Source organism: Trichechus manatus, unplaced genomic scaffold (assembly GCF_000243295.1).
Source record: "Trichechus manatus latirostris isolate Lorelei unplaced genomic scaffold, TriManLat1.0 scaffold00082, whole genome shotgun sequence".
Lineage (NCBI taxonomy): Eukaryota > Metazoa > Chordata > Mammalia > Sirenia > Trichechidae > Trichechus > Trichechus manatus.
The window spans coordinates 6,528,850-6,541,739 of NW_004444018.1; the positions used below are offsets into that span (position 1 = coordinate 6,528,850).

Below are 12,890 nucleotides of genomic sequence, written 5' to 3' on the forward strand. Positions count from 1 at the left end.
ATTTTCTTTCTAGGTTCCTCCCGAATTTGATTTCTCTGCCCACAAATATTTTCCTGTTGTGAAACTTGTTTGAGAGAGACTGAAAAACTAATCATAAAGGAGTGGAATCTAATATCAGATTCCTCTCAGAACATACATCCATCAGTCTTACCACGTAACATGAAGTGAAATGGATTTCTTGGATAACAAGTCATTATAAGGAATACTTTTAGTTTGATAGCCTTATATGACATGAATGAAAACTGCTGTTTTAAAGTGGTTTATTATGTTCCATGGATGAAACTGGTCTTATTGAATGCATTGATGAACATTATATGGTTTTATTACAGATTTAATCATAAATCATTTTTTATGAATGATGGAGTGAAAATAGTGTTTGTAAAGGTTAATAAATTTCTTGACAAAAATGCACTGCTGGAGATGAAAAATGAGAACACTTTGTGATACATGTTAAGAACTGAAGGCATTTGCTCTAACATTTGAGTAGTTAAAAAAAAATTTGAGTACTAAAAGTTTCAGATCAAAGGATTAACATTTGTATGGGGTTTTGGCAAAAATACATCTTAATGGGGCCTTTGGGGGGCCTCTGAGCTATAAAAGGAGGTTAGGTGGGTTAAATGGGGGAGTGTGGTTTTATGTCACAATATAAATGATAGCTATCTATAAGGATACAGATTTTTTTTAAATTCTTTAACTTTTACTGTTGGCACTTTTTAAAAGATTACAGATTTCATTTGCTAGAAACATTTAAAAGACAGAAATACATAGATTGTTAATTTTAAGGTCTAGGTTTAAATGTGGCATGTTCCTTTTTGTTTACTTCTTCATGTTCATTTTAACCCATGAAACATTTTCAAATGAGGGGGTCAGTCCCTGTGAATATGCTCTGGCTTTGAAAAGCTGACCAAAATCTACCTGTTCCTTCAAGTGCCGTGCCCACAGCCAGATGCCCCACCCTCCCTGTGCTCATTCCTCTCCGTCTGCTCTGGTGTTCTCGCTCATGCTGCCATGGCAGCTGTCCAAGCCTCCTGGGGCCTTCCCTTTTGTCCCCCCGTAGTATGCAGTACTAATGAGCAGTATGAGCTACAACAGGCCTTAAGTTGGCTTTTGTGGCTTGGTCTAAGACTAAGCCCATTGTGGTCGAGTCGATTCTGACTCAGTGAAAATTATACATTTGGTCTGTGGTAAAAAGTAGTCAAGAAATCAAACGACGTATTGCACTGGGCCCATCTGCTACAAAAGACCTCTTTAAAGTTTTTAAAAACCAAAGACATCACTTTGATTACTAAGGTGGTCTTTTCAGTTGCCTCATGCATGCAAGAGTTGGATCGTGAAAAAGAAGACCGAAGAGGAGCTGATGCACTCAAATCAAAATATTGAATATACTGTGAATGCCAGGAAGAACCAACAGAAGAAATACAAACAGAATGCTGCTTAGAAGCGAGAATGGCGATACTTCAGCTCAACTTACCTTGGACCACATCATCAAGAAAGACCAGTTGCTAGAAAAGGACGTCATGTTTGGTAGAGAGGGTCAGTGAAAGGAGGGAAAACCTCAATGAGATAGGTTGACACAGTAGCTACCGATGATCATGAAGATGGCAGGCACAGACCGTGCAGGGTTTCTTTCTGTTGTACACGAGGTCACCCTGAGTTGCAGTTGACTCACCAGCAACTAACAACAACACAGTAAGAAGGGTTCTGAATTCCAACTGTCTAAACTCTGGTCTGACACCTTTCTTGCAAACATACTGAAACTTTTTCTGGAAATACTTTAAAGCAGCTAACCTGTCATTTCTTTGTAACCTACATATCTGATTGGTCCCCTAGTGTGGATGAAGGTTACTAAGCAAACAGTTCTGACTCAGTTACAGACACACTGAGGCTACCTTTTAGGAATGGATCTTCCTAAGAGCAAAGTGTCTGTATTGTTAACCCTTTGTCAACTGAAAAGCAAAAAATTTATTAGTGTGTTACTGACAGAATCGTGTGCTTTCCTTTGAGGCATTTGCTCTGTTCAAGGATTAAAAAGGGGCTAAAAGGCAAAACTTCCGTTACGTGGAAAATTAGGCTGTCTGGGACCACATCCCTGATCAATCACAATCATTTATTTGGACTTAGCACCCAGGAAATACATGTCAAGCACCCATCATGGGATTGGAATCTTTGTGGGATGTACAGTACTACAAGCAAGGTGTGGTTTATGTCACTCAACTCAGGGTTTTTACTCTGGTTTAGAGGGGATAATTTTATTCTGCTAAGGCATAAGGATGAAAAACAAAGCATTTGTTTCAACTGGTTTGGGCCTCAGTTTATAAAAAGTTCATTATCTGAAGTTTCTATATTTTTCTAACTTCAAGGTGAGAGAATATGTCATTTACTTTACCAGAGATACACCAACAAGGATAGAAGCATTTTACTTTTTTTTTTTAATTAGCAAGATTTTAAAGTTAATCATGAATACATAAAATCCAACTTTCTGAATTAAAAAAAAAAAGCTCATGGAAAGACAGTTACTTCAAAAGTAATCCTTCAGTGTACATATAACCAGAATTTCATCAATCAGCTTTTAAAACATGCGAAGGGACAGTGGTTTAGTACACTTCAAAAAAGTGTTGCCCTCCGAGCTGAGAAACAACACATAAACATACAAATATTTGAATACATAATTAAGATAAACCATTTCCCCAACTTTGACACTAAAACATTTTCAGCCTAATCATGTGAAAAAAATTTAACCCACAGTTAATGGAACCATCTTTATTATTTTAAATTTAAATATCTTTTCTAAAATTATTTCAAAGGCAAGTGTTCAAAGTTGTTCAGTGCCTCAGACTATCATTATGTATAATTAAAAATTAATCTTTTAGGCCAGAGAGTGGGAGGAGTAGACAGATCCACTGGACCTTAAATGACCCTTCTTCATTATTCACAGTTCTCTTCCAGCATTCCACACTCTACTATGAATGGACAACCAGTTACTACAAGTGGTAACAAAACAATGCTAGTTATCACTCTGGTTATTTAATGTAGCATAATTAATTATTTAACAGGTAATGGTTCATTTTTCAAATTCCATCACGCGTAAGTGCAGTGTGAAATCTTATCCAAGTTTGCTTAGAAAGTCTCCATATGCAGTCCTATTTGCAGGGGTAAAAAAATCAAATAAATAACTCTATCACTCCTGTCTACACACCATTTGAGTATAGAGAGGAAGGTGTAAATTAGATACTTGCTAAAAGTAGGTTTTAATTTTAATAAAGAATAGCTGCTTATTTAATTTTGGATGAACCCAAAAGACCAAGGTCGGGATTTGATATGTATTTGATGCTTGTTGCACAGGTTTGTTTTGCTTTGTTTTTTTAAACAGCCATCACACCTCTTGTTACCTCAGAATTCGTGCCTGAGATCACAGGAGAACCACTGGGGTGACTGCCTGGAGAAGTCCAGGTACACATCCTCCTGAATGGGTGGCCTCAGATGCCTCTGTACACCAAGTTATCATGATTGTTTTTCACTTATATTGATATCCCATCTCATTTCACAAATGGTTTAAGGTGAACCACTATCCTTAAATCTACAGTTTAAAAGCAGATTCTTAAGAGATCCCTAAGGGATGAAGGGAATTATCTGGGAAGATAGTTTTAAAATCAAGGAGTATTTTCTCAGCAACTCTGTGCACATTAATTAAACGAGACACCTAGAGGTTTCATTAATTATTTGAGAAAGCAAGAATTTATATCAACCCTAAGACTAACACATAAAGGAACGCTGGAAAAAGATAAAGGTCTTATAAGCTACTTTTATATCCTCCTTCAGCTGCCTTTTCTCAGTGAGGGTAAAAGGATATCCTACATTCCTACATGAAGAACATTCAAGTCTGAAATCCTAATATGAATGCATTATGTCAGCACACCTGCGTGTGAGTCCAGGCACCAAGCTCCCCTGCTATCTGGCTCCTGTAAATTACATAACCTCTCTGGGCCTTACTATCCTCTCCACCAAATGACCTCTGAGGCCCTTGCAGCTCAAATTCTGTGAATCTAAATGTATTCTAATAGGCGCCACCACTTACTCAACCTTAGAGATGCTCACTGAAAGCAAGGCAGGAACGTGACTGCCAGCCATTTGCAGGAAAGAGCTGATCCGCCTTAAATATGGGGGAACCAACTGAAGTCAAACCTATTGTCACTGCTACCAGTGTGGATTATGATAAAACAGTCACTCTAAGTCCATTTTGAAAATTAACATTAACCTTTGATTTTTAAATCAGTTTTGTGATAGTCATTTTGCCACAGCTAAATGTATAAACTGACAAAAATGAACTATTTCTCTTGCCTTTCTAAACTGTCCCAACTTGTAACACTGTAAATATCCTTCAACATCAGTTAACTTTCTTTTCTTTTACTCTTGTGATAAAGTAGGCACAGATTTGTCCACAACAAACCAGCCCTCACATGGCTGTGCCTCCCACACTGGGCTCTGCTGCAGGCTGCCGGCACCCTCTCCGCTAGGCCTCTGCTGGGTCCGAAGTCCAATCCACTCGTGTCTCTTTTTGGTAAGATCTACTTATTACCGAAGATTTTGCTTAACCCACATATACTAACCAAAGCAAGTACAGACCACAAATGCTCAAATCACAAGTTACTTAATAGCCTTTTGTACATTAAGGATGACGGGTTATTATACAAGTAGTCTTTTTAGAAATTCTCACACAAAACAGCTTTGTGTCTATACTTGTTAAAACTGTTGCTAGATGACATTTTTGTTAATAGTCAGTGCTCTAGGCCCTTGACTATCAGGAGTGAGTGCACGAGAGTAGAGGGCAATCCTCATTCAGTCTTTCCCAGTGAGACCAGAAATAATGGGCTGGGACCAAGTCCCTCGGCAAAGCCTGTGGAGGAGACAATGCCTCCAGAGGGGACCGAGGGGGCGTCCTCTAAGTGTGGTGGCCCTCTTCATAGCATCAGAAGACTGACTCTTCCCTCACGCCTTTTTGTTTGTTTTTAAAGAACGTTCTGTTCCAGAATAAACAAGCACCACTGTCACCATACTTGAAGTAGAACTTGTATTTTTTGGTGTTGATCTTTTTCATGAAATGCCTGTTAACCAAAAACTTAACAAATTTTGATATCCTAATATAGACACTTCAAAAGTACTCCCAAAAAGTATCTAAAAGGACAATTCCATTTTTCCCACACAAAGTACATACTAAAACTCCACAATAATCATCTTTAGATGTAATTTCACTGAGTACTTTTCAGTTTTGCACGTTCAATTCCACATGAATTATTTTATCATCATCTGTGTTTAATCCTGATGGGAAGTGTGTGTTTCCACTTTGATTCAGAGAGTATGATTCCTCTTCTCACGCTGATCAAGTAAATTTATGGTATCTCTTTTTTTATCTTCAGCATTAAAAACTAAAAAGGAAAGAAAAGAAACACACAAATACACACTCACATACATTCTAATATTAAACAGCTGGAGAAACCAGCCCAGGCAAATCCCACGTGGCATAAGTTTCTACACCTCACCAACAACACTGTAAGTTGGAATTCAAGATATTAAAAAAGAGACTCTATATATGGCCAACAATATGCCACAAAACAAAGCTAAAATACCTAAAAAAAAAAAAATTATCCTGAATGCAGCCCAGAGAGGCAGAAATTAAAGACAGAATGAGAAGATCTAACTTCTAATCACGAGTTCAAAAAGGAATAAGGAAAGGAAGGAACATTCTTCAAGGAGATGTTGACTGAGATTTCCCAGAGGACTCAGTCTGCCAGATGTTAAAGCTGTTAGAACAGTGTTGTACAAAGTGAGGTGACAGAGAAATCAATCAAATAGAAAATCCAAAAATAGACCCAAGTACATATGGGTCTAAAAAATTTACTATTTGTTAAAGGTGGCATCTCAAATCACTGGCTTTGAGATGATGCTGGGCCAGCTGGATAGCCCTTTAGAAAAAGATAAAATTGGACTTACACACTTGAGGCCATACACCCACATAAACTTCATATGAAGCAAATGACTCCGATCTAAACGTCAAATATGAAAGCAGAGGATGATTCTGGAACAATGGTGGCAGTCTGTTAATCTCTCTGAATCCCTACCTAGAGCAACTAGATAAAAAACTCAAAAGCCATGGGCATTTATAACAAAACTAGATGACCAGGAATCCCTGCAGGAATCATTCAGTCAAAATACAAGCAGTCAAAGACAAACCACAGCCAGCCACATGTATGACAGCAGCATCTGTGTGTAAAGAACACAGGAAAGCAAGAAGCATCAACGCAGCTGAGAACAGAACTCCAAAGAGCCAACAGGGACACACCAGAAAGCATGCTGGCCCAGTGTGCAGGTGGCTGCTGACGACGGGAGGCTCCCGTGGCAGCCCATCATAAGGTATCCATGGTGAAGACTAGCAGAGTGGGCGAAGTCCGAGCCCCACGGACTCCTGACACTAATCTGCAGGGCTCCTTTCCAGGTAGAGCCCAGAGAGAGGAAAACTGCTGAGCAGGGACAAGGACAAGAGAGACAAAGGAACCTGAAGGTCCAGATAAAAAGTGGGGAAGCCTCCACTGTCCAAAGAAGATGAGGCAATTTGAGGTGCCAAAAAGATGATAAATGAAATTGAATGAAACCCATCAAATATGTTTACATCCATGAGCTTACAATATTTTTAAATGGTCATTTTAAATGGTCACCTTCAGAGGCTGACAGGAAAACAATTCATTATGATGAAAACTGGTAAACGGCAAGAAAGAAGCATTGATACTGCCTCTCCTATAGGACAATACTACTGGGTGAACAAACAATAGATGAGGGAAAATGTCTGTTTATAAAAATATTCTAGTTAACAAATGAAATAGAAATGATAGAACTAGGATGTTGTTGCTGGTTGCTGCTGAGTCGATTCCAACTCATGGTGACCCCGTATGTACAGAATAGAACTGCTCCATAGAGTTTTCAAAGCTGTGACCTTTCAAAAGCAGATCACCAGGCCTGTCTTCCGAGGCACCTCTGGGTGGGTTCAAACCGCCAACCTTTCGACTAATAGGTGCTCAACCGTTGGCACCACCCAGGGACTCCTAACAGAAACAGGCCCTGAACAACTGCTGCTGCTAACAGCACAAAAAGACACCGGGCAGTTATTACGTGCCTCTAAAGAAAGAACGAACCACCACCTAGGGTCTTGCCAGGGGCTGGAGCCTGAACCTAAGTCTGATCAAGCCTCTGGATCCAGCTGCTGATCTGCAGGACATGAAAACTAAAAAACCAAACCTGTTGCTGTCCAGATGATTCCAACTCATAACGACCATATAGGACAGAGTAGAACTGCCCCATAGGGTTTCCAAGGAGCGACTGATGGATTTGAACTGCCGACCTTTTGGTTAGGAGCCAAGCTCTAACCACTGCGCAACCAGGGAACATGCTAAACTGCAACATGAATCAGCAACATCCAGACTGTAGGAAACTCTACAGGTCAAACAGCTTGGGTTCCTTAACTGATGTAAAGAAAAGAAAGGAATGGAGGGGGAACTTGGAGATTGAGAGACTTAAGATATCAAATTTAAGAAAACGGGCAAGACTATAGTGTCCAGGGATGCCATCTTGGGTGACAAACCCATAAAGAAGACAAGGAAATGACCGCTCTAAAGGTGGCTATTACTGAGGGGGAAGGTGGCTGCCGGCATTGGGACAGGGGACGCAGAAGGGTCTCAGAAGTGGCTGGCCAAGTTCTGACTGGGGAGGCGGCGATGAGGTATTCACCTTCTAAGAACTCACTGTTCTGTATGGTTTTCTGAAGCTGTGTTTTAGAGACTAAAAAATTTGAAAGCATTCAAATACAAGACGAATTCCTTTAAACACCAGAAGTGGAGAAAACCTTTCTAACCAGGATTCAATATCCAGAAGCAATAAAAGAGAAGAGAAAATTTCTTGAAATGTTGCATGGCAAAAAAAATACCATAAGCAAAACAAACTGGCAGAAAGTGTCTACAACTTATATCACAGATAAAAGTCAATCTCCCTAACATATAAAAAGAGCTCTTAAAAATTAAGGAAAAAAAACACCAAGAATCCAACAGAAGAATGAATTTAATGTGTGTGTGCTGGGGGAGGCAGGGCTTCCTTAAAGAATAATTCCAGCTAAAAAATGTGAGGGGATGACAGAAAAGTTGCCACCTTGCAACCCCCAAAGTAATAAGAGGTTTAGGCAAGGCTCCTGAATGGGTAGCAGAGCCACACACTCTCAAAGCATCACCCTCACAGGTTACTGATTGCAAAGGGAAATGTGCCTTTGCCATGGAGACCTGGGATCAGACTTGGCATCACCAGCTGTGGGGCAGCCTGGCAATATGTGCCTCCCGGTGTGATATGAGAGAAGCACACATCAGCTACACAGCATTCAACCTGAAGCCACCCACCAGGAAATGGACACATCCAGAATGTGACTTATTTTAAAAGACACGGGTCTGGACACTTCAATAATTCAAAATAATAGTAATAATAATAATAATACAAAGTGCAGCTATAAAAAAAGCTGCTAGGACACTGTACATAGACTGGAACTTCTTTTTTGATAATTGTTATGGATTAAATTGTGTCCCCTAAAAATGTGTGTCAACTTGGCTAGGCCATGATTCCCAGTATTGTGTGGTTGTCTACTATTTTGTCATCTGATGTGATTTTCCTGTGTGTTGTAAATCCTGCCTCTATGATGTTAATAAGGCAGGATTACAGGCAATTATGTTAATGAGGTAGGACTCAATCTACAAGACTGGGTTGTGTCTTAAGTCAATTTCTTTTGAGATATAAAAGAGAAAAGCGAGCACAGAGACTGGGGGGACCTCATACCAGCAAGAAAGTAGTGCCAGGAGAAAAGTGCGTCCTTTGGACCCAGGGTCCCTACACTGAGAAGCTCCTAGGCCAAGGGAAGACTGATGACAAGGACCTTCATCCAGAGCTGACAGAGAAAGCCTTCCCCTGGAGCTGACGCCCTGAATTTGGACTTCTAGCCTACCAGACTATGAGATAATAAACTTCTGTTTGTTGAAGCCATCCACTTGTATTTCTGTTACAGCAGCACTAGATGACTAAGACAATAACGTACAGTGATCAAGTGGTCACCCAGCCATTTTGTTGGGAAGTCCCTAAATGTCACTGAAGAACAAAAAACAATCTTGTAACCAATAATCTAGGGGCTTGAACCCAATGAGCAGAAAGACTTTCTGAAACATCTTTATCATGCTGGGCCTCAACCCTTTGCCTCCCTCTACCACCCCTACTTTCAACGGCTTCCAAGGAAAAGAAAGTCTCCTTCAAATGATCGATTACTTACAACATTATTGTTGAAATTCATTGTATGGTCAGTCCAAAAGTGAAGAACCAGAAAGGGGACATGAAGGACACAAAGAAGCACAAGAAATGTGACCCCATCACCGTTCTTACTGTTTAGGCTTTTGTCATTTCCCAAAAAGGCTGCCTGCTTGTCTGTTTCGGATTCTGCCTCATTTTCATCTGTGTTGTACGCATCATCTCCTCCCAGTTTTTGCTGGTTTCTCCCTGTAACATCGACACAGACATGTAAAACATAAGCGACATCACTTCTCTATTTATGCCAGAGGAGCACCAGTGCCCAGGTCCTGGGGGCTTAGCATCTAACAGGCATATCTTTCTCCTTCCTTTCAGACAATGGTGGGGGACTGAATGCTTGCTTCCAATGCAGATACCATGCAGGGGCCCTCATACGCAGGCACCACTTCAGTTCTACTCTGTGGAAAACACGGCCCTAAACAAAAGGCTGCAGTAGGAAACTGACTAAACCCAAATCCCAGTTTTTAAGAGATGATGAAATCAAGATTAAAGGGAAGGTACCAACCACTGTTTTAGGAAACACCAGGTTTCTATGTGTCAACAGCATCTCAAAAGGACTCATGCCTCCAAGAGAAGGTAACAGTGACTATTGTGAACCAAAGGATAAAAACTGTCCATCATACAGAATTAGATCATTTATGACTACATGCCTCCCCGGAGGAAACAGCAACCCGAAAAGAAGATCAGGCTAAAATGCACCCAAGAGACATACTTAAAGGGTTTAACTTAAATATTTTATATCCATATACAGGTAGGTGAAGAAAATCTTTTTTGAAAAAGCCATGTCTGGAAAAGTCAGCTCTGATCGTATTTCTCTGCACTGCCTGAGGTGGACTCAGAGCCAGGCCTGCGTGCCCTGTAGGTTATTCTGCAATTAGCCTGTGACAAAGACACGTAGAGCGAAGGTATCACACAGGCCTGTGTGTCTCGGGCACATGCACCTCTGTGACCAGCTGCTGAACAGCCTGAACCACCAGCGCCCCGATGAGCCATGCCAGGTTTTCCTTCCCTACCTCCCCCAGGGTACATGTTACTGTGGGGCAGTGCGGACAGCAGGGGCCAGAGCAGGGAAGCTGACAAAATGCAGCTCTGTAACTGGGAACTTGTGAGGACACGTGCTTCAGAAAGAGAGCGGTAATGAAAACCAGATTTAGATGGAATCAGCATACACAAATAAGCGCACTCCCCAACTTCCGCACCTTGTTCCGCCCCAGAGCACAGGCATCGTCTCCTAACTGCTCCTGGCTCGGCTGGGATTGAAAGTTTCCACATCTTTAAGGAACCAAAATACATCCCAGAATATTCTGTGGCTCTCAGTTTCCCACACTTCCCTGTATTTCTTTAAAAAGTCAACTGATCCAGAAAGGTGGATTCCCGTGTCGCTTTTCCTCAATGCTAAAATACACATTAGACTCCATGTACCTAACCGTTCACTCATTCACTCACCCACCAGGCCTTCACTGAGTACCCACGCTGGACCTGACACTGCATGAGAAAGAGGACACGGACAGGACAGGTGGTCTGCCTGCCAGGAGGCATGTTTCCTCAACGCCAAGCAGTCCTCTCACGGTCTTCCACCTGAAAGTCCCCTCGACTTCCCGTTAATAGTATTTCTGAACCTCAAAGTGCCAAAGTGTGCATCGCTCCTCCTTCCTGCCTCCAACTTGAAAACAAACAAAACGAACCACCAAATCGTAAGCTGCTGCTGGAGAGAAGTCACAGAGATCCTGCTGTGTCAGGAAGGAGGCCACGACGGCCAAGTGCCAGCAGAGTGGAGTCAGCAGGCAGCCCGGGGCCCTCTACCCACCTTGCTCATCTGCACCATGCTCCTCCTCCTGGTCCTCACGGATGACAAGCTGGTCCCGCTCAGGGCCGTCAGTCTCTATATTTTCCTGGCTCGCCAGCAGGGCAGCTGGCAACTGTGGGGTTTGGCCAAGTTCTCTGGCTCCCCCAACACCTTTTCCCTCCACGAGCTTGTCGTCTTTGGCAGCCGGCGCTTGGCCCGGCTCCTGCGGCAGCCCCAGGCCAAGCCTCTGAGTGTCCTCCTCGCGGACAACCTGAATCTCATTTGTTTCCTCTGCACACAGAACACAGCCAGCTGTCACCTTACAGGCATTTAATTCAAATTAAAGACAGACAACGTGTGCCACCTGATTACCAGGGCCCTCCCAAGGAGCGTGGATGGAGTGGGCCGCACATGGGGTAGCAGTTGGGTAGATTTATTTTGTGAGCTCAGGCGTCTCTCTGCCTGAGGCTCATCTTCCAAACTGTGAGCAAGAGAAATGTCATTTAGAAAAAAATAGCAATTACAGCGATGGACCAAGTGGAGGAGGGTGTGCTTACTGCTGGCTTTATTTGACTGTCTTATCTGAGACAAGTACTTGGAGCCAGGGCACGCCAGCCTACAGGTACACAGCAACCCCCACTGTTCCCAAATGGCAGCTGCCCAGGGCTTGGCCACCTCTCAAACCCACCAATGTCCCAAATAAAAGTACAGCCAATAGCCTAGACCCTGCTTTACAAAGAACAAGGCGCTTAGTTTACAAGGAGACATCTATAAGACAAGGTAAGCCCTGCGGCCCCAATTCCAGGTGCCCAGAAACACTCACCTGCCGCCTACCAGCCCCATGACTGAGCTCGCTGTCCGCCTCAAACAGCACACTCTGTCCTTGCGTGTATATATGGAGTGGAAGCCATGAGCCGCTGCTTTGTTTTTCTTTAAGTGGGGCTCTGGAGGGGGCTTACACGTGTAACTGCCTGGCCTCAACTTACCCTTCTCAGCTTGTCTCTTCAAATCCAAAGCTATTTCAGAATTGGGGGCTGGTGTCTGGCGCTGGGCGTTGCTGAGTACATTTCCCTTCTCTTGTGGCACCTCTGCCTGCAGCAAGCCTGCATCCTGCAACCTGGCCTGAGGCTCGCTGAGGAAGTGATGCTGAAAGAGGAGCACAAGATGGTCAGCCAGGGGCTCTGTGACCATGAACCAATAACCCCAGCAATGCAATGGACCACCATGCCCATGTGACGAATGAGAACACTGAAACCCTGAGAAATGCCGTGATCTGCCCGTCACACCCTGTCACATGGCACAGGCAGAACTTGCATCAAAAAACTTGAGGTTGAGTCAAGATCACCTGGGAGGTAATTTCAATAATGAACAGAACAATTAGGCAGAGAGCAACAAGGAAGCGGATGACTTAACACCACAGACCAACCAGACCTAACAGACACACCCACCAAGAGTAAAATACACATTCTTTTCAACTGTACATAGACTATTCTCCAGGATGTTAGGCCATAAAACAACACTCAGTAAATTTAAAGACTGAAGTCATACAAACTATGTTCTCTAACCATAATGGATGAAATTATGTATCAATAACAGAATGAAATTTGAGAAATTTACAAATATGTGGAGATTAAATAACATATTCCTAAGTAACTAATGGTCAAAGAATAAATCACAAGGCATATTCAGGAAATACTTTGAGAGGAATGAAAACAAAAACACA

General features: G+C 42.3%; 2 protein-coding genes across 6 annotated transcripts in view; one reads left to right on the plus strand and one right to left on the minus strand.

Moving 5' to 3' along the window:
• Nucleotides 1–1,597, plus strand: part of NAA35 (N-alpha-acetyltransferase 35, NatC auxiliary subunit) — a 110,398-nt gene extending 108,801 nt beyond the window's left edge. For 4 of the 5 annotated variants that reach the window (XM_012556961.2, XM_023735798.1, XM_023735799.1 and 1 more), the window contains one exon: nucleotides 14–1,597. In XM_012556961.2, the coding sequence (XP_012412415.2) occupies nucleotides 14–73 (60 nt within the window). In that variant the 3' untranslated portion in view covers nucleotides 74–1,597. The remainder of the gene's footprint in view (nucleotides 1–13) is intronic. The other variant, XM_004381315.1, reaches the window with a different exon arrangement.
• Nucleotides 1,598–1,599: 2 nt separating this feature from the next.
• GOLM1 (golgi membrane protein 1) overlaps nucleotides 1,600–12,890 on the minus strand; it is a 74,278-nt gene continuing 62,987 nt past the window's right edge. The window contains exons 7-10 of the mRNA XM_004381316.2: nucleotides 12,154–12,313; nucleotides 11,189–11,458; nucleotides 9,457–9,570; nucleotides 1,600–5,423 (exon numbers count right to left, since the gene is read on the minus strand). Coding sequence (XP_004381373.1) covers nucleotides 5,347–5,423; nucleotides 9,457–9,570; nucleotides 11,189–11,458; nucleotides 12,154–12,313 — 621 coding nt within the window. The 3' untranslated portion in view covers nucleotides 1,600–5,346. The remainder of the gene's footprint in view (nucleotides 5,424–9,456; nucleotides 9,571–11,188; nucleotides 11,459–12,153; nucleotides 12,314–12,890) is intronic.